Here is a 27,748-nt window from a genome sequence, read left to right as displayed (position 1 = left end):
CCTTTCCGAGGAGGAGTCAGGCGTGGGAGCGACTTCCTGGGCAGCGGGCACAGCACGTGCAAAGGCCCAGAGACCCGGACATAGGAAGTTGCTTACGTAGTAGTGGGAGACGAAACAGGCTGGTGGGGCTGGGGAGGGGGAGAGGCAGGCTGGGGCCTTGTAGGACGTGGTGAGGGGTTTAGATTTGGTATCAGTTCATTGGGACGCCTTCGGAATACAGGAACAGATTTGCTATTTCTTCTGCGGGGAGAGCCACTGGGTTGTGCCAATAGACTGTTCTTGGGGTGTGAGGGGAGGAGATTAAGGACAGCTCTCAGACTTCTGTTTGAGGGGTGTGGGGCTGTCTTCCAAGACAAAAAGGCTGGGTGGGGATGGTGATCAGGAACAGATGGACAGTGTGGCCTTAAATCTGGCCTTAAATTCCTGGTGGGACAACTCAGCAACAAAAAACAAACAAAACGGGCCAAGGACTTCCTAGAGATTTCTCCAGGAAAGATGCACAATGAATGCAAATGAAAACCACAGCCATCCCACTGCACACCCATCAGGATGGCTACTAGCAAAAACCAGAAAATTGCCAGTGTTGGCGAGGGTGTGGGGGGACCTGGAGCCCTTGTGCACTGTGGGTGGGGAAGTGGCATGGCGCGGCTTCCGCGGAAAACCGGGAGGGTCCTGATAAAATTAAACACAGAATTACCATATGCACAGCAATTCTCCTGGGCATGTGCCCCCCAAAACAGGGACACAGGCGGATTATCTGCACACATGTTCATAGCCGTGTGATTCCAGCAACCCGAGTGTCCACGGACAGAGGAGCGGACAAAGTGAGGTCCCTCCCTCCCCTGGAATGTGATTCGGCCTTCACGACAAGGCAGCTCTGCCCCCGGCACCCCCGTGGATGAGTTCGGAAGACACGGTGTCGAGTGAGGAGAGCGGGCGGCCACGAGAGCACCCACACCGCAAGGGTCCCCTCCCACGAGGCCGCCGGAGGAGTCCGATCATAGAGACAGGATGCGGGATGGGGGCACCAGGGGCCAGGGCACTGGTGTTGCCTGGGGGCAGTCTCCATTTGGGCAGATGAGAAAGTTCTGGAGACGGATGGTGAGCCCAGTCGCACAACAACGTGAATTTGCTTGATGCCACTGAAATATGCGCTTAAAGACGGTGAAGATGGGAAATTTCATGCTATTAAAAACAAAATCGTGGTGGGGCTTAACCTGAGGGGGCATTGGGTTTGCCTCCACGGCCAGATTGCCCGGCCCACCGGCCCTGGTCAGGTGACGCCATGCTGAGCCTCTTGCAAAAGAACGAGCCTTTGAAGGAGGCAGCCCTGAGCTCCTGATTCCTACAAGCTCAAACCACGGTTGCCCCATTTTATGAGACCTTGGCAAGCTCCGGGGTGCGTTCTTGAACGGGAGCCAAGGCGAGCGAAGGAAGACTCGTTTAGTAATAGTGCTAGTGGCTCGTTGACCCCGAGGCGCCTTCTTCAAAGCAGGTCCCGGGTCCCTTGAGGCTCTCTGCACGGCCACCGCTGGTGAGGAAGGGAGGACTCCCCGCAGCCGAGCGGGGGGTTGGGGTGGCGAGGACAGGGGCCGGCGGACCTTGTCAGGAAAGGGACACATAGTAAATATGTTCGGCTCTGCAGGCTGGACAGGTTCTGTGTCAGGCGCTCACCTGTGCGGCTGGAGGGCAGAGGATACACCCCTGGGAGGGCGAGGCTGTGTGCGCGACGGCTTGCTTTATGCGCACTGAAATGTGAATTTTATGAAACTTTCACGTATCACGAGATGGCATTCTTTCTGTATTTCCCCCCCCCAAACATTAGAAATGTAAAACCTGGGGGGCTCCATCTGCTGGGTGTCTGCCTTCGGCTCAGGTCATGATCTCAGGGTCCTGGGATCGAGTCCCGCATCGGGCTCCTTGCTCAGTGGGGAGCCTGCTTCTTCCTCTGCCTGCTGCTCCCCACGTTCATGCTCTCTCTTGCTCTCAAATGAATAGAAAAAATCTTAGAAAAGTAAAACTGTTGTAAGCTTCTGGGATGAATGGAAGCAGGCATCAGGACAGATTTGGTCTGGGGGCTGCAGTTTGCTGGACCCTTCCTTGCTTGAAAACACCCCGCTTTGTTATTGGAATGGACTCACGGAATCGAAGGAGTGGTTATTCTCTGCCTGACACACCTGGAAAAGTGGGGCCCTAGGGTGGTCTGTGCCTGCCAGAAAGAGCATGGACAGGTGTCCTGCTGGATTTCATCACGGCAGCGGAATTAAGGGGTCTGGATGAGGCCCTGATTTGAGGGGTCGAGGGTGGGATAGGGCTTGATCTGCCTGGGCATGGGGGTCTCCCCACTCAGCTGTGATCCTTACTCTTCCACACCTGCGGGGAGCCTGTCCTGAGGCAGAAGATACAGTGGTTAGAGCACAGGATTTGGGGCAGACTGGAGTTCACAACCTTCTGCCTCTCCGGGGTTTGTACCCTTGGGCAAGTGAGTGGTTTAAATCTCATTGTGTCTCAGTGTCCTCATCTATAAAACAGAACAAATAATGGTACCTGCCTCACAGACTAATTGTCAGGTTTGAATGAAAGAAAACATTGCTTCAGTTGGGATATTTTGGGCTGCAAGCAACATAAAAACCTGCTTCCAAGTGGCTGGTACAATACAGATGTTTGTTATCATAGCTTTGTAAGAGACTGGAGTTGATAGGTGTTTCTAGATTTGTTCAGCAGTTCAATGTCAGGGCACTGGGCCAGTGTCTGTGTGACTTTCTTAGCCTTGTCCGCATGGTCTCATGATAGCTGCCACAGCACCAGACATCACACCGCCCCATACATCATTCACAGCCAGAAGGAGGAAATTTAGGGCTTTCTACCCAATATTGGAAGCAAGTCAGGGCTCTTTTAGTTGAGGGAGGGGGTAGAGGTGGGCTTTAGGTGAACAGCAACACACTCTGCTTGTGCGCCAAACATTTAGCGCGTGGCCTGGCCCCCAGAAAATGCTGGCCATCCACATCGACCTTAGCCTACGACGTATTGGGCACACGGATTCTTCACAGCCGAACATGCCCAAGTAACTAGCACCCAGATCAAGAAACAGCAGCGCCCAGAATCCGTTGGTGCTCCCCACTAGTCGCTCCCCGCCCCAGGGGTAAGCACTACCCTGAGTTCTTACAGCGTAGATCGGTTTCAGCGGGCTTTGTCCTTGATCAGGACCGCATCACACGGCGGGCACTCCCGCAGGCTGGCTCCTTCTGCTCGACATCAGCCGTTCCTTCTCACGGCGGTGTGACTGTACCACCGTGTGCGTGCTGGTTCACCTTTGGGTCATTTCCAGCTCGGGGTCCCCGGGAACAAAGCTGCTAGGAGCATTCATGTGCACGTCTTTGTGTGGCCACGTGTGCTCCTTTCTCTTGGGCAACATGCAGGAAGGGGATGAGCGGGACGTGGGGTGTGTGCCTTCTGCTTTGCTGGCTGTTGCCCGGCAGTACCCAGCGTGGTCGTACCAGTTTGCCGTGCGGCTGGCAGTGTCTGGGTGTCCGGGTGCAAGCCAGCGCATGGCCGCAGATCCATGCGGTGCAGATCCGTGTGGTGCCCCTGAGCTCCTCCGATGGCGTAGCTGAGTCATTTCGGGTCGACAGATGTGCCCTCTCACTTCGTGCTCGGCTCGTGTTTCGTGGACTTTCCGCCATGACTCTGAGCACCAGTGGGAACATCGTAGGTGCATAGGCAGGGTTGGAACGAAGGGAGGAGGCAGTGCTGTTTTCTCATCCCTCATGGCTGGGTGCAGGGGCTGCGTGCAGGCTGCGGTCCCCGTGAGGGCCGGCCGGCGGCAGAGGGGACTGGGACAGCCTGGTGTGCAGGGACTAGGAGCCGCAGGGTCGGTGGCGGCCGGAGAGCAAGCCCACTCGGTTCCTGCAGCCTGTGGCCCCGTGGGGATACACATCTCCCCGGTTTTCAAAAGTGGCGGGAAATCCAGCCTGTATCTTGCCATTTAAGAAATATTGTCAAGAGATTCAAATGTTTTGGAATACCGTGTGATCCCAAACTCATCCACCGGCCGAATCTGGCCCGTGGGACAGAAGGTGTCAGGAGGACAGCGGATCCAGGCTACGGGTTTGTGGTTTTTGTTTTTGTTTTTTTTGAGGGGAGGCTGGTGGGAGAGGGCATTTATGACATTTTGTGTGGTTTTTAAAAACTTAGAGAACATTTCAAACATACATAAAAGTAGAACAGTGTCATGATTCCCATGTGCCCCTCGCCTGCTTCCACAGGCATCGAGTTGTGGGTCCTGAGATTTATTTGTCTGTCCCCCCCACCCCCCAAACCATTTCCTCTTTCCCGAGTTATTCTGAAGCATGTATTTCACATTGTTTCCTCTGTGTCCCTAACCCAGTTGTTCTCTAGCTTCATCTGCCAGCAGGGTCCCTTGGGGGTCTTGCCAACACAGAGATGGCTGGGCCCCACCCCAGAGTCTGAAATGGGGCCCGGGAGCCAGCATGTCTAACAGGTTCGCAAGGGGTGCTGATGCTGCTGGTCGACGGACTGCGCTTGGAGAGCCTCTGCTCAATCGGGTATGGAGTAAACGATGACACAAAGTAACAGAACCCCCCCACCCCAACATTGGCGTGATACTCTTAACACCCTCAGACTATTTCGAGGTGGAGAGAAGAGGTTTGCTTAGCTGCTCAGAAATCCCCTGAACTGTCCACTCCTTGCGCGTGGGTCCCTTTTGGGAGGTAAGGGAGTGGGGCTCAGTGGTGGGTTGGTTCCTGCCCAGCCAGGAAGCTTTCTGGGACCCCCAGGAACCCCAGGTTGCTCTGACCTATGCTCTCCCCCATCTGTCCCCGCATCCCACCCCGGGGAACCTGCTGGCTTTTTGAGGTGGGCTTTGGCAGGACCCTCCTGGTTCTGATGCCATCCCGGGACAGGGGAGGCTGGCTTTCCGGGGCTCCTTGGCCCCCCTGGTGTTCCTGGCTGGGGGCGTAGCTGGCTGGGCTCTTTTTGGGGTGTGCCTCAGTTGATGTTCTGACCCCCTTGTGTCACCGTCAAACAAGGCTGCCCTTGTGGGTCAAGTGAGGCTGCCCTTGTGGTCGCTGAAGTCGGGAGGAGGCAGTGGCGGGCCTTCGTGGCACGTCTGCAGCCGGAAGACGCTTGTGGTCTACATTCCTTTGTGAGAACAAAGGCCCCCCACCGCACAACTTGAAAGAAGCCACCCAGAGTGTGTCCTGCCCTGGGTTTCTTTTAAGGCAGTTTAGGCTGCAAGTCAAGGCGGGGTGGGGGTGGGGGTCCTACAGTGGGGGGTGGACCGAGTATGCTAGGCGTGGGGCTTCACTTTAAGAAGACCGTGGGCCTCCCACAGCGGGATCTGGTCCATCTTGTCTGGCCTGGATCTTGCCCGCTGGCTGCAGACAAGAATGTTCCAGAAAGGAAGAGGCACCTGGGCAACCAATGTCACTCTGATCTGTTGCAGGGATGTTGCGTGGTGTGGAGGGTGCTCTGTGGGAGGAAGCCCCACATCTCTGAGTGGATGTGGGAAGCAGGACATTGGTCCCCCAAAGATGTCTATGTAGACATCCGTGAACCTGTTAGCTCATGTGGCAAAGGGGATTCTGCAGATGCAATGGAATTTATGAGTCTTGAGGCAGAAGGTGATCCTGGGTTATCTGGGTGGACATGTGACTTTCTTACCATTGTCCTCATGGTCTCATGATGGCTGCCACAGCACGAGACATCACACTGTCCCATACATCGTTCAAAGCCAGAAGGAAGGATGATACAATGGGATGGCTCTGTTCTTTTATTGTCACAAGGGTCCTTAGAAGAGGGAGGGAGGTACATCAGAGAGGATGTGGTGATGAGGGCAGGGTTTGGAGCGACGGGCCAGGAGCCAAGGAGCACGATGACTTCTGGAAGCTGTAACAGGCAGGGAAGTGGATTCTCTCTGAGAGCCTCGAGAAGGAACCAGCCCTGCTGACCCCTTGATTTTAGCTCCATTTTGGGATGAGACCCACTTTGGATTTCTGACCTTCAAACTGTAAGAAGCTTAATTTGTGGTGCTGTAGACACCTGAGTTTTTGATGACTCGTTAGAGCGGTACCAGGAAACCGACCCAATGAGTTTGCTTCCACTAGTGCCAGAGGAATAAAATGACAGTGAATTCTGGTTTGGGTTTAAGCGAAATATTTAAACTTAAAATAATATCGTGGGCTTTAAAAAGCAGTATTTTTTTCAACGACTTTAATGTTTGGGAAAAACATACGTGGGCACCCAGTTTTACTTTTGCCTCGAGCTCCAGTACGAGCTGGTAAGGCACTGGCCAACAGCCTCGTGACGGGGTCCGATTTGCGGTGAAATGACTTTCTATTTTAGAACAGTTTTAGACATATAGGAAAACTGGGGAGAGAATACAGAGTTCCCATGTTCCGCGTGCCCGTTTCCCCTGGTCACACCTTTCGTTAGGGTGGCCTGTTTGTTATGGTAAGTGGACCGATGATGACACATTAGTGTTAACTATGGTCCACACTTTGTTCGGCTTTCCTTCGTTTTTACTTGATACCCTTTTTCTGCTCTGGGAGTCCACGCAGGAGACCACGTCACATCTGGTCACAGCGTCTCCTTAGGCTTCTCTGGGCTGTCACGGTTTCTCAGACTTTCCTGGTTTTCGGTGACCTGAATAGTTCAGGGATTTTGTAGGATGTCCCTCTATTGGGATTTGTCTGATGTTTTTCTCGGGATTAGAGTGGAGTTGAGGGTTTTTGTGAGGAAGACACAGGGGCAATGTGAGCCTCTCACCACATTACGTCATCAGGGTGTCGCTGTTGGAGTAGGACCTGTTTCTAGTCCCTTTTGCACAGATGAGAAACTGAGGCCTGGGAAGTTCTGTCGGGCTCCTGCTGGGAGGTGGCGATGGGTAGGGTGAGGAGGAGGCAGGGAAGCGGGTGTGGCCATTGGGCTGGGGCCCCTTTGCTTGTCTGGACGGCCCCACACCTCTCCTCTCTCTCCTGGGTCCCCAGCAGCCTGCTCACTGGTCTCCCAGAAATCAGATTCGGTGGGACACCAGCACCTTGTTGGGCCTCTGTGGGCTGAGGCCGTGCTTACCATCTTACAAGCGCTCACCTCCGCCTCACATATTTCTCTGCTTTAATTTTTTTCTTTTTAAAAATCAGACTTTAATATCCATGCGGGGAAGTACACAATGTCGGGTGTAGACGTCGATGAATTTTCACGTAGGTTTGCATGCTTGCCAAGCTCGTCTGGCTCACTTGTGGAAGGCTGTCCTCCATCCTCCGTGTCAGCACCTACCCTGGGGTACAGCTGTCCCCCACCTCTGTCGCCAGAGAGCAGCTTTGCCCGCTGCCAGATCGTCGCAGGAACGGGCTCCTACAGCACGTTCTCCTAGGTGCCGAGCTTCTGTTGGTTGACTCCGTGCTTGGTTCATCTGTGTCTTTGTGGGCATGCGGTGTCCACTCCTTTGCTCTGTCGGGTGGCATCCCCTTGTGTGAATGCCACTCCTGTCATCCTTTCCCTTTTCTGTGGACATCTGGGTTTGCAGTTCGGGGCTATTATGAGTGAAGCTGCTGAGAGCCCTCGGGACACAGCACTTGTGTGTGGATGGACATATGTTTTCATTTCTCTGGGGAAAACCCGAGGAGTGGGCTTGCTCTCTCGTGGGGCAAAAGTCTGTTCCACTTCAGCAGATAATGCCTGACATTTTCCAGTGACTGTTCTACCTCTTACACTTGCACAGTGTGGTGTGTGAGCGTTCTGGTTGCTCCATTCCGGGCCAGCATTGCTGTTGTCGGTCTTTTTCGTGTTAGCTATTCTGGTGGAGGCTGGAGGATCTCACTGTGAGTTTTATGGACACTTCTCTGATGACTAGGCTGCCCAGGATGGATGGGGTGGCTTCCATTCTCAAGGCTGCCTCATGATCCAAGGTGGCTGCTCTAGCTCCATCCATCATGACTGCAGTCCAGGCAGCAGTTAGGGGGACTTGTGAACAAATATATAGGAATTCCTGATGTCAGTAATGCCAGAAAGACAAAACAGGGCGATGGTTAGAATGTGACTGTGGAAGGGCTATTTTATTTTATTATTTTTTAAAAGGTTTTTATTTATTTGAGAAAGAGAACGAGCAGAGAGAGAGAGAGAGAGAGAGAAGCAGACTCATCCCTGAGCAGGAAGCCTGATGTGGGGCTCGATTCCAGGACCTGGAGATCATGACCTGAGCCAAAGGCAGACGCTTAACTGACTGAGTCACCCAGGCATCCCTGGAAGGGCTATTTTAGAAAGGATGGTCTTTTTCTTTTCATTCATTGCTTAGCTCCGAGACTTAGAACAGAGCCTGGCAGGTGGTGGGGACTCAGTAAATACTGTTGAGGGGATGAAGAGTGTTCAGGGAAGGTCTCATTGAGAAGGTGGCTTTAGACTTAAGAAGCAAGGGGGTCACCAATGAAGGCGTGGGAGGGAAGATTGCCCCGGAGCAGCGAGCAGTCAGCGCAAAGGTCCTGTGGCACTGAAGCTTGCCTGGTGGGCTCTGGAGCAGCGACGCCAGTGTGGCTGGAGCAGAGTGAGCGAGGTGGTTGATGGAGGAGTGATTGCAGTCGTGGTTATAGGGAGCCTTGTAAATCACTGTCAGGGACTTGGATTTTATTCTGAGGTAAATAGGGAGCCACAGGGGGGTGTTTGAGGAGGGGAATGACATGAGCTGACTTATCTTTTAAAAGTGTAACTCTGATCCTGCGGGGAGGGCAGACCAGAAGAGAAGCAGGTGAACCGGTGACGAAGTTCGCGCGTTGGTCCAAGCAAGCAGTGCTGGGTGTGGGGTGGTGCTGGAGAGAACTGGACGGACTCCAGGCCTGTCTTGGAGAGAGAGCAGCCAAGACATGCTGATGGAAGGGGGTTGGGTGGGAGGGAAGTTGAGGAGTCAGGGATGGCTCAACTTCCTAGCTGAAGAAACTCACCCCATTGTCTTAGCAAACCGCTCGGGTTTCCTATAAAAAGCTTTGCTTTTATTTGTCTCACCTTTAAAATCAAAGGAGGTTGGAACAGTAGCCAAGGGTGTGGTGTTCCCAGGTTCCAGACTGACTCAGCCTGTGCTGGTCCTCCCTGAGCTCACCTGGGGAGGGTGGCCTGGGGCAGGGCGCGCCTCCGAGTGGGGGATGCGGGAGGTAGTAAGCGCCCTGCCGGCCGATCGGAGCGGGTGGGGGCTGGTCCTGCCTCCGAACTGGGCCATGTGTGCCAACCGGCCTCTTGGCTCAGCTTCTTGGAGGTGTGTTTCCTCCGCAGCCTGTTTCTTCTTATCACCGGGAGGGATAAGGTTTTGCAATTCAGGGGCCAGGTCAAGTTAATGATTGTCCTGTGAGGCTGCCCTGAGCGCAGTGGGGGAGCACTGTGAGGATGCGGCCGGTGTGTGGGGACAGGACCCGCGCGCTGCTCTCTCCCTCTCCCTGTGACCTTGGGGAGACACTTGGCCTTCGAGCCTCAGAGCATTGAGTGAGGGGAAGTAGGCAGAAGTGTGTTGTTCCCTGAACAACACGTATATAGATGGTTGATACGACTCGCCGGCTCCCTGCGTGTCCCCCAGCTTCTCATCTTGTTCATCTTTGTGTCTTTAAATTCCTAGCGTCGCGTCTAGCATGGGGTCCTGATGACATCAGGCAGGCTTGTTTCAGGTAGTTCCCGAAGACTTCATGGAGGAGGTGGCACCTGGTGAGTGGGGTTTTGGATTTGGGTGTCAGGGGCATCCTGGGCACCGGGGCAAGGGCTGTGGGAGGCAGTGAGCTGAGCCGCCTTTCCTGAGTGGACTCGTATGGGAGAACGAGGTGAGGCCTTGAATGCCGAGCACAGGAATTCATACTTGAAGGTGGACGGGAGCCCAGTGATGATCACAGCTGCCTCATATTGAGCACCTACTGCATGCACTTGCTGGGCACTGACCCTAACTCTCATCCATGGCTCTGCCAAGTAGGGGCTGTTACTCTTCCCATTTTACAGACGAGAAAGCTGAGGCACTAAGTTGTTTCTGGAGGCCTCATAGCTAAGAAGGTGGAAGTGGGGTCCAAGAAGATGGTGCAAACCCCAAATGTGAGTGCTATGTGGGGTTCGAGATTTTCTAGAAGCCCCATTAAAAAAGAGCCACATAAAAAAAGGAATAAGAAACAGGTGAAATTAGCGTTGACTACTCAGTACCTCCAAAATATCCGCTCAGCATGTGATCAGAATAAAAACTGTCATTGACAAGATACATGTATATTCGTTTTCGTTTTCTTTTTGGACAAAGCCGGGCCGTGGCTTACAGCTGGGCCCATCTCCGCAGGCCCGGCCGCGTGTCGGGCACTCAGGAGCGGCACACGGCCGGCGGCCGCTGGGCTAGGCAGGAAGGTCCACCCCGACGCCCGGCCGGCCCTCCCGGTGCACCACCAGCCCCTCCTGGGGACGGGGAGTTTCTGGGTAACCAATGGTGTGCGCCTCGGGGATTTCTATATGGGGCTGCTTTAAACAAAGAGAAGCCCACCCGTGTGTTGATTAAATGAAAAATAAGAGACAAGAGATCCCACTGCTGAAGGTGGCATATCCATCTGGAATAATGGGAAGTATCACATTTAAAAAAATTTTTTTTTTCCTGACATGCCAGCTGTTTCTGGAGACTGTGACTTCTCCTTCAGCCTCAGCTGGAATGTTGCCTCCTCCGAGATGCCCTCCTGGACTGCCCTGTTTGACTCTCGGCCCTGTCCGGCTCCATCTGGCTTTAGTTTTTCCCAGTCTGCGTCAGGGCCTCAAGTGCTGTCCCGCCAGGATCAGCTTCGCTGGTGCTGTGAACTCCCCCGGGGGCAGGGCCTTGCTGGTTTCTTCTCTGGGACATCCTCTGTGCTCAGGATGCTGCGGGGCCCTCAGCACGTGCCCAGCGAGTCTTTAGGGTGCCGGGGAATGGTTAGGGTGCATGGTGCATCTTTCCACGGTTGTCCAGGAGCCCGAGGTTGTTCTGATCTTCCTGCCTTGCAGCTAGCGGGAGGGGCCTTGGGTGGGGGGGTCCAGCAGGTGTGCCAAGGAGCACGGAGGTGGGCTCGCAGCCCCACTGCCGACTGCTTCCCCGTTCTCCCTGGCATCAAGGGAGTGCGGACAGGCCTTGTGAGCTTTGGGTCAGGATGCCAACCCGGCTGGGTGTGGGTTCAAGTGACACTCTGGTTGCTTAGCTTTGCCTTTGCCTTAGCCCCTGTATTGGGCTCAGTAGTGTCCCTCCGCCCAAAAAAGATATATCCCGAGTTCTGACTCCTGCTACCTGTGAAAGTGACTTATTTGAAAATAGGGTTTTTGCAGTGAAATTAAGGTAAGGAGCCGATAGCCCTAAATCCAATGAGAATTTTTTCTATGAGGAGAGGACATGCAGACAGGAAGGTGAGGTCACAGTGGACACAGAGGCTGGAGGAACGTGGCCACAAGCCAAGGATCGATGCAGCCACCAGAAGCTGGAAGGGCCAGTTGGGATCCCATCCCCATGAGGTGGGATGGCTGGCCTCCTGAGCTGAGAGAGAATAAATGGGTGATGCTCCCAGCAGCAACCCTCCCCCTCCAGGCCCAGGTGTGACTTTGTTAGAGCAGCCCTGGGAGGGGGGTAACTCGGAGGCTTCCTGGCCAGCGAGGTGGGCCGGGTGAGGGTTCCTGAGCGTGGTTTTAGCGGGGGTCTTGGACTTCCTGGCTCTTGGGATCTGGCGAGAGATGCTTTTCTGGTCTCTGAACTGAGGCCCCAATGCTTTTGCCACTGGTGGCCAAGGGACAGCGAAGTCCTTGGGAGTCACGGGACCCCTCTCAGCTTCTGTCTGCTCCCTAGCTCACAGCCTATCCCAGCTGCATGCTGGAGGCCAGGCTGAAGGTCTGAGTTCCCCGGAACTACAGGCACATGAGTCTCTGGCCTCTTCCTGCCTTCCCTGGGCCTCTTGTGATGCACAGGGCTGACCCAGGATACCCCCAGGCCTCTCTGTGAAGCGCAGGGCTGACCCAGGATCCCCCCAGGCCTCATTGTGAAGCGCAGGGCTGACCCAGGATACCCCAGGTCTCTCTGTGAAGCACAGGGCTGACCCAGGATCCCCCCAGGTCTCTCTGTGAAGAGCAGGGCTGACCCAGGATCCCCCCAGGCCTCTCTGTGAAGCGCAGGGCTGACCCAGGATCCCCCCAGGCCTCACTGTGAAGCACAGGGCTGACCCAGGATCCCCCCAGGTTTCTCTGTGAAGAACAGGGCTGATCCAGGATCCCCCTAGTCCTCTCTGTGAAGCACAGGGCTGACCCAGGATCCCCCCAGGCCTCTCTGTGAAGCGCAGGGCTAACCCAGGATCCCCCCAGGCCTCTCTGTGATGGGCAGGGCTGACCCAGGATCCCCCCAGGCCTCTCTGTGAAGCGCAGGGCTGACCCAGGATCCCCCCAGGCCTCTCTGTGAAGTGCAGGGCTGATCAACTGCTCCCCGCCTCCACCCTGGGTCTGCTGTTCTGCCCCTCCTTGGACAGTGCCTGGAGCTCCTCCCTGCCCAGCCTGGGGAGGAGATGGGGGCTGAGGGAGGAGCCTGTGGAGACCACCCTTGGATGGAGGGTGACCTGAGCAGCAACATCCAGTCATCTCGGTTCTGAGGCTGTGGCCTGGCCTGTGAGGTTGCCATTCATGAAGCCAGAGAATTTTACCGCAATTGTAAAGTTACTTGATTGAAACATAGACTAATAACTAAAAATTAATGTATGTGACATTGCCATTTTTGCCATTGCATGTCCCCTGAGCTGCTGCCCCAGCCCAAGCTGGGCCCCAGATGGGCCATGCTCTCTATGTATTTAAAAAAAGAAATTCTCTCTTAAGTAGGAGCTATTGAAAGCATATGCAAAGGAGGAAGCAGATAACCACTGCCTGGACATTTCCGTGTCGATATTAGTTATTCTGAGCTCACCTTGCTTGTTGGCTCAGCAAAAATTTGCTGAGTGTCTGCTGGGTACCAAGCACTGTTCTGGGCCCAGTGAATCAATGAACAAAGCAAATGAAGATCCTGTCCTTGTGAGGTTACGACCTAGCGGGGGAGACAGAGAAAGAACAGTAGACATAATTATAGGTGACAAAGACCACGGGAAACACAGCAGGTTAAGGGAGTTTAGGAATTTTGGGGTGGATCAGGTGAGAGATCTGACTATGTGACCACCTTGGGAAGAACATTAAAGGCAGAAAGAACAGCTAGTGCAAAGGCCCTGGGGCAGGAGTTTGCATATATAATGGACAGCAGGGAGGCCAGCATGACTGGGCTGAGTGAAACACGGGGACAGGACAGGATGTGAGGCCCAGAGAGGCCACAGGGGCCAGACCAGGTGGAGGGACTTGCAGGCCGGTGTCAAGAAATCAAAGGTTGCCCATTATTTTGTATGTTTGACAAATTCTTATAAACAGGCCCATACCAACTGTGTCTCTTTGCAGCTTGTCTATTTTCACTCAGGTCTTTGAATCTTCCCCCAGTAGGTCTGGTCCGTTCGTTCTGCCCGCTGTGGTGTGTGCAGAAGCCCAGCTCCGCTCATGAGCTCCGAGAGTGGGCTGTGAAATGATCGGGGTGGGTGGGGGCCAGCATCTTGCAGAATGAGCAGAATAGGATAGGAGTTTCGCGTGTCTAGGGACCTCGTATAAGTGGAGTCACAGTATCTGTCCTGTGACTGGCTCTTGTCACTCAACATACTGTCCTCCAGGTTCACCCGTGGCACGGACCCGCCTTCTCGTTAAGACTGAATCACGTCCCACGGAATGCAGTGAACACAGGTGTGCTCATACATATGCGTTTTAACAGGTGTGATGACAATATTCTGTCTCTTGCTTTTGGTTGTCATACAAGTGAGGTGTAGACGTTGATAAAACTCAGTAAAGTGCTCTTAAAAAGCAGGCTCGTTACGGATGCACCTTGAAAATGTGATGCTGGGGGAAGAAGCCACATGTGGCCTCTGTGGTACCTTGGCTTGTTTTTAAGAAATTGGGTGTTATGGACATAAATTGATGACTTGTGTTGTATGATTCTGTTTATTGGAAAAAAGGCCGGGGCGCCTGGGTGGCTCAGTCGTTAAGCGTCTGCCTTCATCTAAGGGCGTGATCCCGCAGTTCTGGGATCGAGCCCCATGTCAGGCTCTTCCGCTGGGAGCCTGCTTCTTCCTTTCCCACTCCCCCTTCTTGTGTTCCCTCTCTCACTGGCTGTCTCTCTCTCTCAAATAAATAAATAAAATCTTTAAAAAAAAAAAAGGAAAAAAGGCAAATCCGTGGAGACAGAAAGTAGATGCGGGGGTGCCAGGGGCTGGGGGAGCAACGTGACTGCTAATGGGTGTGGAGTTTTGTTTTGGGATGATGAATGTGTTTCCGGGCTTAGACCGTGGTGCCATCTGTACGATTCTGTGCACACATCCACACCACTGAATTTGACACTAGAAGTGGGTGAATTGTATGGTATGTGAATCGTAAATCATTAAGCCGTCAAGAAATGCTCGCATCGCGTATTCACATTACGTCCAGAACGTTCATCCTTTTTCAGGGTGCAGCCTGATGAGTTTTATCAGATGCGTACATCTCACCTGCTTGGCACCCAAAGTCAAGAGACAGGATGTTTTCATGACCTCAAATAGTCTCTTGGTGCCGTTTTGCAGTCGCTCCCCTCCCTCCACCCGAGCCCTGTGGCAACCACTGATCTGGTTCCTGTCCTTACGGTTTTCCTTTTCCCAGACGTCCTGTAACTGGACTCAGGCCGTATGTGGCTGTTGGCATCAGGCTTTTGTTATGTAGCACGGGCGCTGGGGTTCCTGCGTGTGGGGGACGGACCGGTCGTCAGCTCCTGTTTGTGATCGGGTAGTGCCCTGTCGTTGGGTCATGTGGGTGTTTGTTTATCTGTTGAGGGACACTGGAGTTGTTTAAAATAGGTGTTGAGAACGTATTCGTTACTGACGGGCATTTAGGACGCCATGCTCCTAAAGGCTTCCTAGCCTGGACTCAGGCCGTGGCCCCTGCCAGGAATGCCCTCCCTGTCATCTTTCCCTGGCCAAGTCCAGCTCCCTTCCTCAGGGCTCAGCTCCCGTGTGCCCTCTTCCGGGCAGCTCCACTGACCGTCCAGGAATGGGCTCGGAGGCTCTGGTTGGATGAGAGGCAGTGGTGTCCTGCAAGGGCTCACGTTGGCCCTCTCTTCCAGTCTTTGTGTTCTGGGCCGTGGTCTTTGACCTTGGGGGAGGGGGTGGGGGTAGAATCAGCCATATCAGGCGAAAGGCCGTGAGCGTGGCCAGCACGGCTATCTGATCAGCTGCTTGGTCCAGTAGCCTCTGCTCGGACGCCGATCAAAACCAGTGCAAAGTCTGTCCCCGCCGGCGGGTGGGGGTGGGGCAGTGACAGGAAGGAGGAGGAAGAGGAGTCGGCCACTTCAAGCCAGGCGACTACCCGGCTGACCTTCCGGATGCCCGGGGCTCTGCCATACCCTGTTCTCAGCACTTTTCCTGTACAGACTCATTTCAGCAGCACGCCAGCTCTGTCGTCGTGCTCATTTTCTGCATGAGGAGATTGAGGGTCACAGAGGAGCCGTGACTTACCGGCTGTCACCCAGCCAGAAGGCAGAGCTGGGTCACCGAATACTCCCTGTGAGTGAGTGCCCAGTGAATGGGGTGGACCGCCAGATCCGGGAAGCCCCCTCTGTTGGAGAGGGAGAGGGACACATGCCTTTATCTGGTGACTCATTTCTCTGGCTGTGACATGTCCCCAAAGCAGAGGGAGCCGGAGAGCGGATGAGGGATTTTGGAGTTCTGAAGACTTCTCCGGGCCCAGCTGGGAAACAGGGCTGGGGAGCGAGGCAAGAACCGGAAACTATTTTGTTATTTTATTTTATTTTAGGAGAGAGGGGGAGAGTGAGAGCGAGTGCGCATGCATGAGTGGGGCAGGGGGAGAGCGAGAGAATCCTAAGCAGGCTCCCCGCTGAGCCCAGAGCCCGACGGGGGGCCCCATCTCCCGACCCTGAGATCACAACCTGAGCCGAAATCAAGAGTTGGATGCTCAACGGACTGAGCCCCCAGGTGCCCCAAGAAACTGTCTTTTTACAAACCACTTCATTGAGGTCTGATTGACATTTTAAAAACTACATATTTAATGTATACAACTTGATGAGTTTGCAGATAAGTATACACCCTCGAAACCGTCACCCCAATCTATGTGTGAGGATACCCATCACCTCCAAAACTTTCCATATGATTGCTATTATTGTTTTAGTTATGCAAGACGAGTTAGCCTAGGGGTCTGCCGTGCACCCCAGTGTCTCCACTTACCAAGATTGCATCCTGCGCTCAAATATTTACTAAGAGGGTAGATCTTAGGTTACGTGTTTTTATCACACACACACACACACACACACACACACACACACACGGAAGTGAGGTTGGAGGTTGCATTTTCTCCTGGCGGAGTTGCTGGCAGAAGCCAGGCCAGGTGGGGACCCCTAATTACTAGCCCTATGTGTGTCTTTTCTGTGGGGAGGGGATGGCGGAGAGGGCATGATGGGACCATCTCCCTCTGTCGCTGCTCCCTGTGGGCCTGTTGAAGCCTTGAGGAGTTCCGTCCTGGGTGGACCCCATCCCACCCAGCAGCCTCTCGCCTGAGGTTGAATTCCACTCACCAAGCCTGTACCCACGGGACCTGAAGGGTCACCTCCGGTGTTGGACCTGCTGTGTGGGGCCTGGGGAAAGCCACCTCACTGCGCGGGGCCTCTGTTTCCCCCTAAGAAACATGGGGAGGTCACCCTCCTCCACGAGATGATGCTGGTGAAGTGTGCCAGCAACTGTGGCCAAGGGGCGACCCGTGAGTCCCCTGTGGCCCCAAGGTGTGCGTTCGATTGGCTCCCGGGTGTGTTCGATTTCGAAAAATAAATTGTTGGTATTGAAACAATACGGAGATACCACAGAGTCTTTGTTGCTTTGTTCAAATCATGGTTATCAGTTGCCTTTATCTGCGTGTATTAGATGCTCGGGGTAGAAGAACGAGCTTCCACGGCGGATAGGAAGTTGTGTTTGTCAATAAATGATGATTATTATACCGTGAAATCCAGACTCTATGTGCCATTTTCCAGTTTTTTATTCTTGTCAATGAATTCAGCTTTTCTTCATTTAAATGTTATGTTGGTGAAATGAGAAACAGCTGAGGCTACAGAGTCCCTGGCCCCCATTGTACAGATGGGGAAACGGAGGCTCACAAGGTGACAGTCTTACCCATGTGGCCCTGGGGCCTAGCTGCTTCCGTATCTGTTCCTTCCTGGAGTCTGCTGGTCAGGACATGGGGCTGGACCAGCCAGCTCCTGCCTTCTGCCTCCTCTGGAGCCTCTGCGCATTGGTTTTGGCTATTTGGGGACAGTAGAAGTGGCTGGCCTTGTTCTGGAAGGCCATGTTTAAAGAAGCATGGAAGGTGATGCAAGCTACCCTGTACACCTCGCTTTGTGGTATCGGGTATCTATCTGATGGGCGGGGTCACTCTGCCCCACCCAGGCTCTGAGCCTTGGGGGGCCCATAATGTGGCCGGGCCAGGTTGGGGGGGGTGGATTGGGTGATACTGGAGGGAACTTCCTGGGACGCTGGAGCAGGGACGTGCAGAGCTGAGGAGCCAGGCAGGGATTAGAGGCCAGTGCATCTGATAGATAGGCTGCAGACCTCTTTTCTTCAGCTCTGTCTCGGCACTGCCCTGCCTCAGGGCCTTTGCACTGGCCTTGCCTCTAGCTGGAATTACCCCCCCACACACCAAATCCATGTATTCCCCTCACTGCCTTTCGTTTTTATTGTTTTGTCGTGGTTCTGTTTTGGCTTGTGTTTTGCCTGTGTGACTACTCTGTTTAAAGTTGCAACCCCCTTCCCCACCCCCGCCTCTCACACAGCACACGTTGTACCTTCGTATTTAATACCTGCCTTTCGGGGCGCCTGGGTGACTCAGTTATTGAGCGTCTGCCTTCGGCTCAGGGCGTGATCCCAGAGTCCGGGGATCGAGCCCCACATCAGACTCCTCCACTGGAAACCTGCTTCTTCCTCTCCCACTCCCCCTGCCTGTGTTCCCTCTCTCTCTGGCTGTCTCTCTCTGTCAAATAAATAAATAAAATTTAAAAAAAAATACCTGCCTTTCCCTTGCTAGATCAAAGACCCCACAGAGTTGGGGAATAGGGTCTGTCTTGTACACTCTTTTATCCTCAGCCCTTAGAAGAATGCCTGGCATATAGTAGGTGTTCAGTAAACGTTTGTTGAATGAATGAATGATACATTTGGCCACATGGAGCCCATATTCCTGCAGTCCAGCTGCAGCTACCTCCTGGCTACTGTTACTAAAACACATTTACAAAAGTAGCAGCAGGAATATGTCTCCTGTGAACCGACACTCTGGAGCAGCGTGTGGGGAGAGCCTTCTCACTGGCGGGGGGCCGCCTCCCGGACGTGCCCGTGGGACCTGGCCACGCAGGCCGGCTCTGGGCAGCCGTTCTAGCTGTGTGGGGGGGTGGGGCCTGGCGGCAGCCCTGCCTACCCTCCTCATGGGCGTGTTTGTTTTGCCTTCTGCAGAATGTGCGCATCGACCCCAGTAGCCTATCCTTCAACATGTGGAAGGAGATTCCCGTCCCCTTCTACCTATCCGTCTACTTCTTCGACATTGTCAATCCCGACGCCATCCTCCTGGGGGAGAAGCCGCAGGTGCAGGAGCGTGGGCCCTACGTGTACAGGTGAGGACGGAGGGGGCTGGACTCGGTCTCCCAGGTGGGCCGTCTTAGCGGGGTTGGACCCCATTTTACAGATGAGGAAACCAAGGCCCCGAGTAGTAGAGGGGCTTGCTCAAGGTCAGTCTGCTTTCCCCAGTCGCTATTCTCATGCTTGAGACCGTGCATTTTGCAGAGCGACCTCCTGGGTTTAAACTGTGCCTTTCTGACTGCAGGCAAGGGGCGTGCTTGCCCCATGCCTCAGTTTCCCCATCTGTAAAAAGACGCCAGTCTCCACCGTGGGGTGGTTCTGAGGACTGGATGAGATAGCGGAAGCCTGGCGCGCAGTGAGCGCCCCGTATACGTTCGTTGCTCACGTGTTAGTACCACTGCTGCCACGGCCTCACCGCTTGACCGTGGTCTTTGGGAGAGCGCAGCTTGTGGAATCGGCTGGAGCAGGTTTCTGAGAGATGAAGGAGGACCGTTCTAGGATAAGGCTCGATTGCCGGCTCCTGCCCATTCTGCCCTCCGGGACAGACCCTGTCACAGAACTCCCTGCCAGGCTCGTCTGTGGGAGGCTTCCGTGTCAGCGCTGAGCCTGGCTTGCCGAAGTTCCGGAACTCTTCATTCCGGAAGTGTTTGTTGAGCACCTCCTGTGGACCAGGCACTGTGCCAGTCACTGTGAAAGGCAGACCCAGGCCCCTGCCTCACAGAGCTGACATCCGATGGGAGAGAGTAAACTCATGGTCAGATCAGGTGGCCATAGTGTATGAGAGCAAGGCAGGTGAAGCGTGCAGGGTGCTGGAGGAAGGGGCATGGCAGCGTTGGTCTAACTGGAGGGTCAGGGAGGACCTCTGCCAAAGGGACACTCCCCTAAACTTGGGTGGTGGGAAGGGGGTGCCACTGTGTGAAGACGTGGGGGGAGGAGGGCCCCAGGCAGAGGTGGCAGCCAGTGCAAAGGCCCTGAGGGAGGCAAAGTCTGGTGGTCCGGGAAGGAGAAGACCTGAGTGGCTGGCATGGTATGAGTGGGGGGAGAGTGGCAGAGATGAGGCCCGAGCATCGGCTGGGTCAGGTGGTGAGGATCTCGGAGGCCACGTTAGGAGCTTGATTTTATCCTGTATGCAAAGGAGGGTTGTGGGGAGAGAAGGACATGATCTCATTTCTACTTTTCAAAGATTCCCTGGCTACTTTGTGGAGAATGCATTGCAGACAAGAGGGATGCTCACCACAGCCCTACAAAGTGGGTCTTGTTATCACCCCCATTTTACAGATGGGAGAACAGAGGCCCTGGTAGTAAGTGATGGAGACAGGATGGGAACCTGGGCCCTCTGTCTCCAGAGTGCACATTCTGAACCACTGTGCTGCACTGTCTCCCTTGGAGAAGCAGGCATATGTGCGGGGGAGGCTGTGAAGGACAGTGGTGCCTGGCCAGGGGAGGGGTGTGTCAGGATGTGGGTGCCCTTTGGGGTGGCTCTGATGAGCCTCGCAGTGTCCTGCAGTGGGCTGAGGGAGGTGGCCGAGGGCCCCACGGCTCCCGATGGCCACCCTGTCCCTGTGCAGCTGGGGCCCGCTGACCACTGGCTTCCCACCCGCAGGGAGTTCAGGCACAAGAGCAACATCACCTTCAATGACAATGACACGGTGTCATTCCTCGAGTATCGCAGCTTCCAGTTCCAGCCCGACAAGTCCCATGGCTTGGAGAGCGACTATATCGTCATGCCCAACATCCTGGTCTTGGTAAGGCCGCCCCTGGCTGCGCCCCTTGTCCCGGCCCTCATCCTTGCCCCTGGGGGCTTCCGTCTCTCGTCTTGCCTGCCCCCTGCACTGGCCGTCCCACGGTGTGGGGGACAGGGGGCAGCCTGCAGCTTATGGGACCCTACTCACAGCCCAGTGAGTTTCCCTGGTGCATCCTCCTGTCTCTGGGTTGGAGGTACCGACAAAGTCCTTGTCTTTTCCATCTTAGTCTACGAATCTAGAATCTCCACAGGGAGGTACAGGTGCGGGACTACACGGGGCTCCCCCGGGCCACATCCTCGTCTGCCCCATTTGGAGGCAGGGTCTCTGTGCTCTGTAGGTGGGGGTCATAGATGTAGCTGGATTTACCAACTGTTGGCCATGTGTGCTGGGGTCCCTAAAACGACTTCCAGGCTTGCTGGCTCACTAGGAGGGCTCACAGGACTCGGCGTATTGTCCCCCTCTTGGCTCTGATTTGTTACAGAGAAGGGCGCAGAACCAAAAGCAGCAGAGGGAGAAAGCGCATGGGGTGAAGGCCAGTCTCCAGCCTCCAGCGTCCTCTCCCAGGGGAGCCACACAGGCCCCCCCCCCCCAAATCCCCCAGGAACAAGTTGTGACAGCACCTGGGAAGGGTTAGTCACCATGGAAACCATGAGAAACTCTGTGCCCAGGGTTTTTATTGGGGGCTGGTCACGGAGGCACCTTCTGCCTGGCACGTAGCAAAATCCAGATTACCCAGAAGGAAGGCAGGTGGTCAGCATAAAGCCTACTGTTCGTACACAGAGTCCAGAAACTGCGAGACCCCCTTATCAGTCAGAGAGTGGTGGGAGCTCCCTTAAAACCCAGGATCCCAGACGCCAGCCAAGGGCCAACCTTGCCGGTGGCAGGCTTTTCTAGAGACAGTGGCCTCAGGCTTGTTGTGTTAACTTCAGGGCTTATGGGCCTTACACATGTTACCTTGTTTACTTGTCAGTGAGCCTGGGCCTGGCGCTGGGCTGGGCTCTGGATCCGAGGCGAACTCACCTGTTGAGTCCATTGGGTGGACAGGACGGAAGAATAAATATGTCCCAAAGCCTTTGGGCTGCACCCCCCTGCCCCTCTGCCCCCCGAGTGGAATCCTTAAGTTTTGACAGTGAAGGCTCTCGCCCCCACCGACCAGGTTGGCAAAAACTGCGTGATAATGCCCCAGGGGTTAGGAGCATTTGTGGAAATGGACACTCTCACATCTACCGTGAGTAACAGAACTGGTATGAGCTGCTGGAAGGAGGTGACTTTAAATAGAAATGGCACCCGCCTTTGACTGCAGAAATTTCATTTGTAGGAGTGTGTCCTCTTGATAGAATCACACAAATAAAAGATGCTTGCACAAGGATATACGTTGCGGCAACATTGTCCGAGCAAACTTCCAGAAGCAACCTAAATATCGTTCCATCACATTTCATCTGGTGATTTATTGCCGCAGGCGTGGCACGGAGCAGTCCCTGAGATCTATCGAAGTGAGGGAGAGGCAAGGTGCAGAATGCACGTACAGTGCCACACCTTACTATTTATAAAGGGGAAACACCCGTACACACACCCACTTACACACATGTGCTTTTTTTTTTTAATATGTGTCGAGTGGGGTGGGTGAACTCCTGTGGAGGGCCAGATAGTAAGTATTTCAGACTTCGAGGGCCACGTGATCTCTGTTGGAACAGCTGATGCAAAGGCAACATAAAGGAGTAGGCATGGCAACGTTCCAGTAAAACTTTATTTCATGGGCACTGAATGTGAGGTTCACATAATTTTCATGTTTTTTCGAATATTCTTTTTTCCCCAAATATTTGAAAATATAAACATTATTAGGTCTCAGACTGTACAAAAACGGGTGGTGGACTGCCTTTGGCCCGTGGGCCATAGTTTGCTGGTCTCTGGTATGGATGTGTCTGGAGGAATACCCAAGAACCCATAACTTTGGGTAGCCTTGAGGGAGAAGAATGGGAAGGGGACGGTCAGGGCTTGGAGAGGGACGTTTATTCTATATCCTTTTGTGATTTTTAAAAAAATTGTGTGTTTATTACCTTTCGAAAATGATTATAATGGTGAGATCCTGGTGAGTTCCCAAGGAACCAGACCTCTTTGGCCCAGGTTTTAGGAAATGCTGGCTGTGTTCACTTTTCCACTTTTGGAGGATATGCCTTTAAAAAATAAACCAAGTGCCAAGACAGTATCTCCAGAGGGAAGCAGAAATTAGAAAACAAATTCACCTGTGTTCTTAGCACACAGATATTGGGTAGAACAGATCTTTGGGACTCTTGGTGTTTGGGAGGGAGATAGAAGGAAGTGGAGTCGAGTCTCCATTAAAATTTTTTTGGATACAAGGTGACAGTAAAATGTGCTCCAAACTGGCATAAGCAAAAAGGGAACTTATGCGCTCACGCTACTGAAAGGGCAGAGGTTGAAACGAGTTTCAGGTGTGGCTTGATCTAGGCGCAAATCAGGTTGCCCAGATCTGTGTTGGTGCCCTGCTCTGGCGGACCTGCCTCTCAGGGAAGCTACAGCCTTCAAGGACGGCAGTGGGAAGCCCTCCTTTCTACCTGACAGACCCAGGGGAATGTTTGCCGTTTCTTGTGGCTCTGATTGGGCCACATTACACATTCCTGAACCAATCACTGTAGCTGGAAGGAAGAACGTTTCTGATTGGCCAGGCCCCTGCGATGTGCCCGCCTCTGGGACTGGGGATGGCGTTAACGTCACCTGAATCCACTAACACAGGTGATCCTGTTACTGAAGGATTAGGGAATGGTTCTGGATGCCCCAGACTCCCTATGTGTCCGCAGCAGGGACCTTCCTGGGCCCGAAGTTCATGTCCCCTGATGAACTCTGCCTCGGGCCTGGCTCGAAGTCCGGGATGTACGGACCCGTTGTGTCCAGCCTGTAACATGTGGTGTCCCCTCGCTCTGCAGGCCGCTGCGATGTTGATGGAGAATAAGCCCATGAGCCTGAAGCTGATCATGACCTTGGCATTCAGCACGCTCGGGGAGCGTGCCTTCATGAACCGCACTGTAGGCGAGATCATGTGGGGTTACGAGGACCCCCTCATTCACCTCATCAACAAGTACCTTCCAAACATGTTTCCCTTCAAGGGCAAGTTCGGGCTATTTGCAGAGGTAAGTGTGGCCCAGCTACAAGTCCGGGGCTGGTGTCTTGTTTTCCAGTGACACAGACTGGAAGTGGGTTAGCAGCCTGGCCGGCGACCTGGGGGCAGTGGGTTGTGAATGGCAGAAAACCCAACTCAAACTGGCTTAGGAGAAATAGAGAATCTGTTGGCTCATATACCCGAAAACTCTAGACAGAGAGGTAGGCGCAGCTTGATCAAGGCTCAGAGGACGTGATTGGGCTGAGTGTGGACAGTTGGGGTCTGCTTCCAGGAGAAGGGGGAGAGGCTGCCGCGGAGGCAAGTCACAGATTTGACTATGACGTTGCTCTGAGCTGCCTGCTTTTGTCTTTCTTTAAAGATTTTATTTATTTATTTGAGAGAGATAGAATGAGAGAGGGAGATAGCACAAGCATGGGGAGGGGAGAGGCAAACTCCCCCCTGAGCAGGGAGCACAATGTGGGGCTCGATCCCAGGACCTTGGGATTATGACCTGAGCCAAAGGCAGATGCTTCACCAACTGAGCCACCCAGGTGCCCCTGCCTGCTTTTTTCTTGATCTTGACCCCTGGTCACCTGGTAGTGATTGGTCTCCTGAACCGCGATCTGATGCAGCCTGACCCCTGACCACAGCTCCCTCTGCCACAGGTTTTGATGAGCCCTCTGGATTGTTCCAGACTTGGCCTCCCTTTGGGCTCTGCTGATCTGTCTTGGGGGGAGTGGGAGAGAGAAATTATGTTTCTGTCATTGGCACATGATAGACACTCAATACATTTTTAACCAGGATGACAGGTTCTGAGTGTATGGGTAAGCTGGCAAGTTTGGAGCAACATGATTCTTTTGAAAGCATCTTGTCAACTTGTAAACAAATGAAAATTATTACAAAGTGAGTAGCATACCCATAATATATGTTTGACTGTATAATGGAAACCCTGAAATAACATTTCAGCAGTGACTGTTCAATGTTGATGTGGTGTCTTCATATTCTTCAGGGATCTAGAATTCTACTATTGCCCTGCTGTGCCATCCTTACTGTGTGGTTTTCATACTCCAGATTACCACATGGCCCAAGATGGCTGCTAGAGCACCAGCTACCACATCCACATTCCAGGAAGCACAAGAGGAAGGAAGAAGTGGTTGGGGATGGAGAGGCAGACAGGGGAGTTGAGGACAAAACAACATGTCCCAGCTGTCTCCCTCCTTGGGAGGGAGAAAACAAATTTCTACTTACTTTCCTTTGGCCAGAACTTTGTCAAGTGGCCACACCTAGCTTCAAGGGAAGCTGGGAAACATAGCCTTTTAGCTGCTGTGCTAATGCCCTGAGTAAGGTTTGGGTTTTGTTATGAAGGAGGAAGGGGAGGATACTTTGGATACTAACTGGCAGTCTCTGGTATACTTTGTCTATAATTCTATTATTGTAGTATCCTTTTGGGGGAGACTTTATTTTTATTATTATTATTATTATTATTATTATTATTATTATTATATATTCTACATATATAAAATATATAATATAATAATAATAATAATAATAATAAAGACTAGTGTTTGGAGTTCCTACTATTTTTCAGGCACCACTTAACAGCGTTGACACATTTGCTCTTTCCGTACTCCCAGTGTCTCTGGGCTCCTGTTACTCTCTCCTCATAATGGTTGAGGTCCTGGCCCATGAAGCTCAGAATGGACAGGTGACATGACACAGATATTAGGAGGCCAGAGCAGAGCTTTGGACTGGTCCCTGCTCTGGAGCCTGTTTGCCTAACTAGTCAGTAATCGATTTAGCCATTTGGTCAGGAAACAACCCTATAGAGTTCTTCACGTGTTTTCCATTACACGGCCTCCTCGGGGGGATCATGGTGCTTCTAGGTCTCGCCCTGCAGTTTCTATGCTTTGTGTGACTTTGCTGTGAATTAGGCATCTCTTTCTAGGAAAGAACCTCCGAGTGCCAAAGCCTGGGGCTTCCGATCCAGAAAATGCTCAATGAGCATCGGGTCCTGTATCCATTAGGGTAGGCCAGGTCATGCTGTGTAACAAGCAGCCCCAGAATGTCAGTGGCTTGAAACAGCAAGTTGATTCCTTGTTCGTATGCCATGTCAGCGCGGATGACCAGGGGGCCCTCTGCTCTTTTTGGTCACTCAGGGACCCGGGCCGAGGGAGGCAGCAGCTTGATACACACTTCCGCGAGCCCTGCGCAGTGGCAGAAAGCACGGTGACTTGTGCATGCACTAGCTCCTAAAGCTCCCCCCAGAAGAGGCACGCCCCATCTGCTTCGTTCTCGCTGATCGGAGTGCTCCCATGGCCATACTTCATTTTAAGCTGGGGGGAGGGGGTCAGTCTGCTATTCACCTGGGAGGAGAAGCAGACTCTCCTTGAGTCAGGAAGGGAAGGTGGACGCCTTCTAGGAGGGACGTTGTCATCAAGGGGTGCCCCTTTCTAGAAAGCCCTCCTCCTCTTGGTCCCCAGGCATTGGGGATGCAGTGGTGAACAAGGTATCGGGGCCCCTGTCCTCTGGGCAGAGCAGGGAATGGCCTCTAAGTAAACGGGTGGGCTTGAGGGCCAGGCCCCGGGGCCTTTGCCCCTGTCCTGAGGCTTAAAGATGCTGTTCTCTGTCGTCCACAGCTGAACAACTCTGATTCTGGGCTCTTCACCGTGTTCACGGGGGTCAAAGACTTCAGCAGGATACACCTCGTGGACAAGTGGAATGGACTCAGCAAGGTGAGGGCAAGGGCGATGGCCCTTCTGCTTTGGGGCTGGGCGGGAGCGGCAGGGGGCGCCCCCCGGGCTGCACACTTTGTCTCTCTTGCAACTCGGGGGTGGTCACATCTGGGATGGAGAAGCTCTCGGAGTTGGGGGTTTGACCTGTAATTAAGGCTCAAGAGTTAGCTCTTGGCTCCCGAGGGATGGGTCGGGGATGGAAACTCTACTTATTCAGCACCTCCTGTGTACCAGGAAGTGAGTGATTTCTTTCCTTTTGTTCTTAATTTACAAAAAAAAAAACACTTCAAAAATACTACACTGGTGATATAACCACCTATTGTATAAAAGATATTATTGAGCTTAAAAAAACATCACCCTAGAAACACAGGAAGACATTCACATTAAAAAAATCAAAACAATAGAGACAGATCTTAAGTGCCCTTTGCACCGTCTCCCCCTGCCAGCGCCCCTGCTCCCTGGAGCGCAGAGGGCACCCACGGTGGGGAGTATTGGGTATGGCCTTCCTGTCCCCTTCTGCCCATTCCATGCCTGTGTGTGTGCATAGGAACATGGGTTTGCTGCTGCTTTGAACACGGTGAGATCACAGTGCGTGCGTGTTGCGTGCACTCAGAGTGAGCTGTGCATGGCGCTGCCCGCACGTCCCCAGCGCTCCCCACGGTGACCGCCCCCAAGACCTGGGCTCTCGGCCCAGTGACACCCCCCTCCGTGCTCAGAGTGGCCAGATCCCCATTTGCAGCCGGCAGTAACCATTCCCAGTGGAGACTCTGCAAGTTCACTGGCTTGTTCTTTCACTGAACGAACACACGTGCACACGTGACAGAACTTGCTCTGTTGGCACGGGGCGGGGGAGGGGGGCAGCAGAAAGGGAGAAGTCCGTGTTTTTTATGATTTTAAATATTTTACTTCCCGTGCCGCCTCCTCCCTTTAACTGTTTTTAGGTGGTGTCTGGTGACTTCTTCTCCGAGAGGTGAGGATGCCAGTGTCCCACCTCCCGCCTCCCCTGCTCGCGGTGCCCCTTGGCGTGGGGGTGATTTTGCAGACGAAGTCCCTGAGTGCCAGCAAACCCGCACGATCGGGGATGCACATCAGCGAGTCGGGAGCTGCAGTCGACTCTCTCTGGCTGTCCATGTGCCCTGCCCGCTCGCCCCTCACCCTGCCAGGCCGTCTTCTGGAACTGAGCGGTGACATTCAGCCTGGGGCCCTGGCCCATGCAGTCGCCACCCCCAGTCAGGTGTGCAGCGCCTGAGAGTGCGTTGCTGAACTAAACAGCCGTGTCTGACTGCTTCCCTGCAGGTCAGCTTCTGGCATTCCGATCAGTGCAACATGATCAATGGAACCTCGGGACAGATGTGGGCGCCGTTCATGACTCCGGAGACCTCGCTGGAATTCTACAGTCCTGAGGCCTGCCGGTAATGGCTGGGCTGTTCTGGGGCCTTCCGGGCCTCCCGGGCAGCAGAGATTGGCTTTGTGGACGCTCAC

At 53.7% G+C, this 27,748-nt stretch overlaps 1 protein-coding gene across 5 annotated transcripts in view; it reads left to right on the top strand.

Annotated features, from left to right (window-relative positions):
* SCARB1 (scavenger receptor class B member 1) overlaps window positions 1-27,748 on the top strand; it is a 128,010-nt gene that overhangs the window by 20,826 nt on the left and 79,436 nt on the right. For all 5 annotated transcript variants that reach the window (XM_040620030.1, XM_040620029.1, XM_040620031.1 and 2 more), the window contains exons 2-6: window positions 18,552-18,709; window positions 20,278-20,419; window positions 23,362-23,565; window positions 26,171-26,266; window positions 27,563-27,678. In XM_040620030.1, the coding sequence (XP_040475964.1) occupies window positions 18,552-18,709; window positions 20,278-20,419; window positions 23,362-23,565; window positions 26,171-26,266; window positions 27,563-27,678 (716 nt within the window). The remainder of the gene's footprint in view (window positions 1-18,551; window positions 18,710-20,277; window positions 20,420-23,361; window positions 23,566-26,170; window positions 26,267-27,562; window positions 27,679-27,748) is intronic.

Source organism: Ursus maritimus, unplaced genomic scaffold (assembly GCF_017311325.1).
Source record: "Ursus maritimus isolate PB19 unplaced genomic scaffold, ASM1731132v1 scaffold_33, whole genome shotgun sequence".
NCBI classification, from domain to species: domain Eukaryota; kingdom Metazoa; phylum Chordata; class Mammalia; order Carnivora; family Ursidae; genus Ursus; species Ursus maritimus.
Note: the sequence above shows the minus strand (reverse complement) of the source record. Positions and strands in the feature narration are given on the sequence as shown.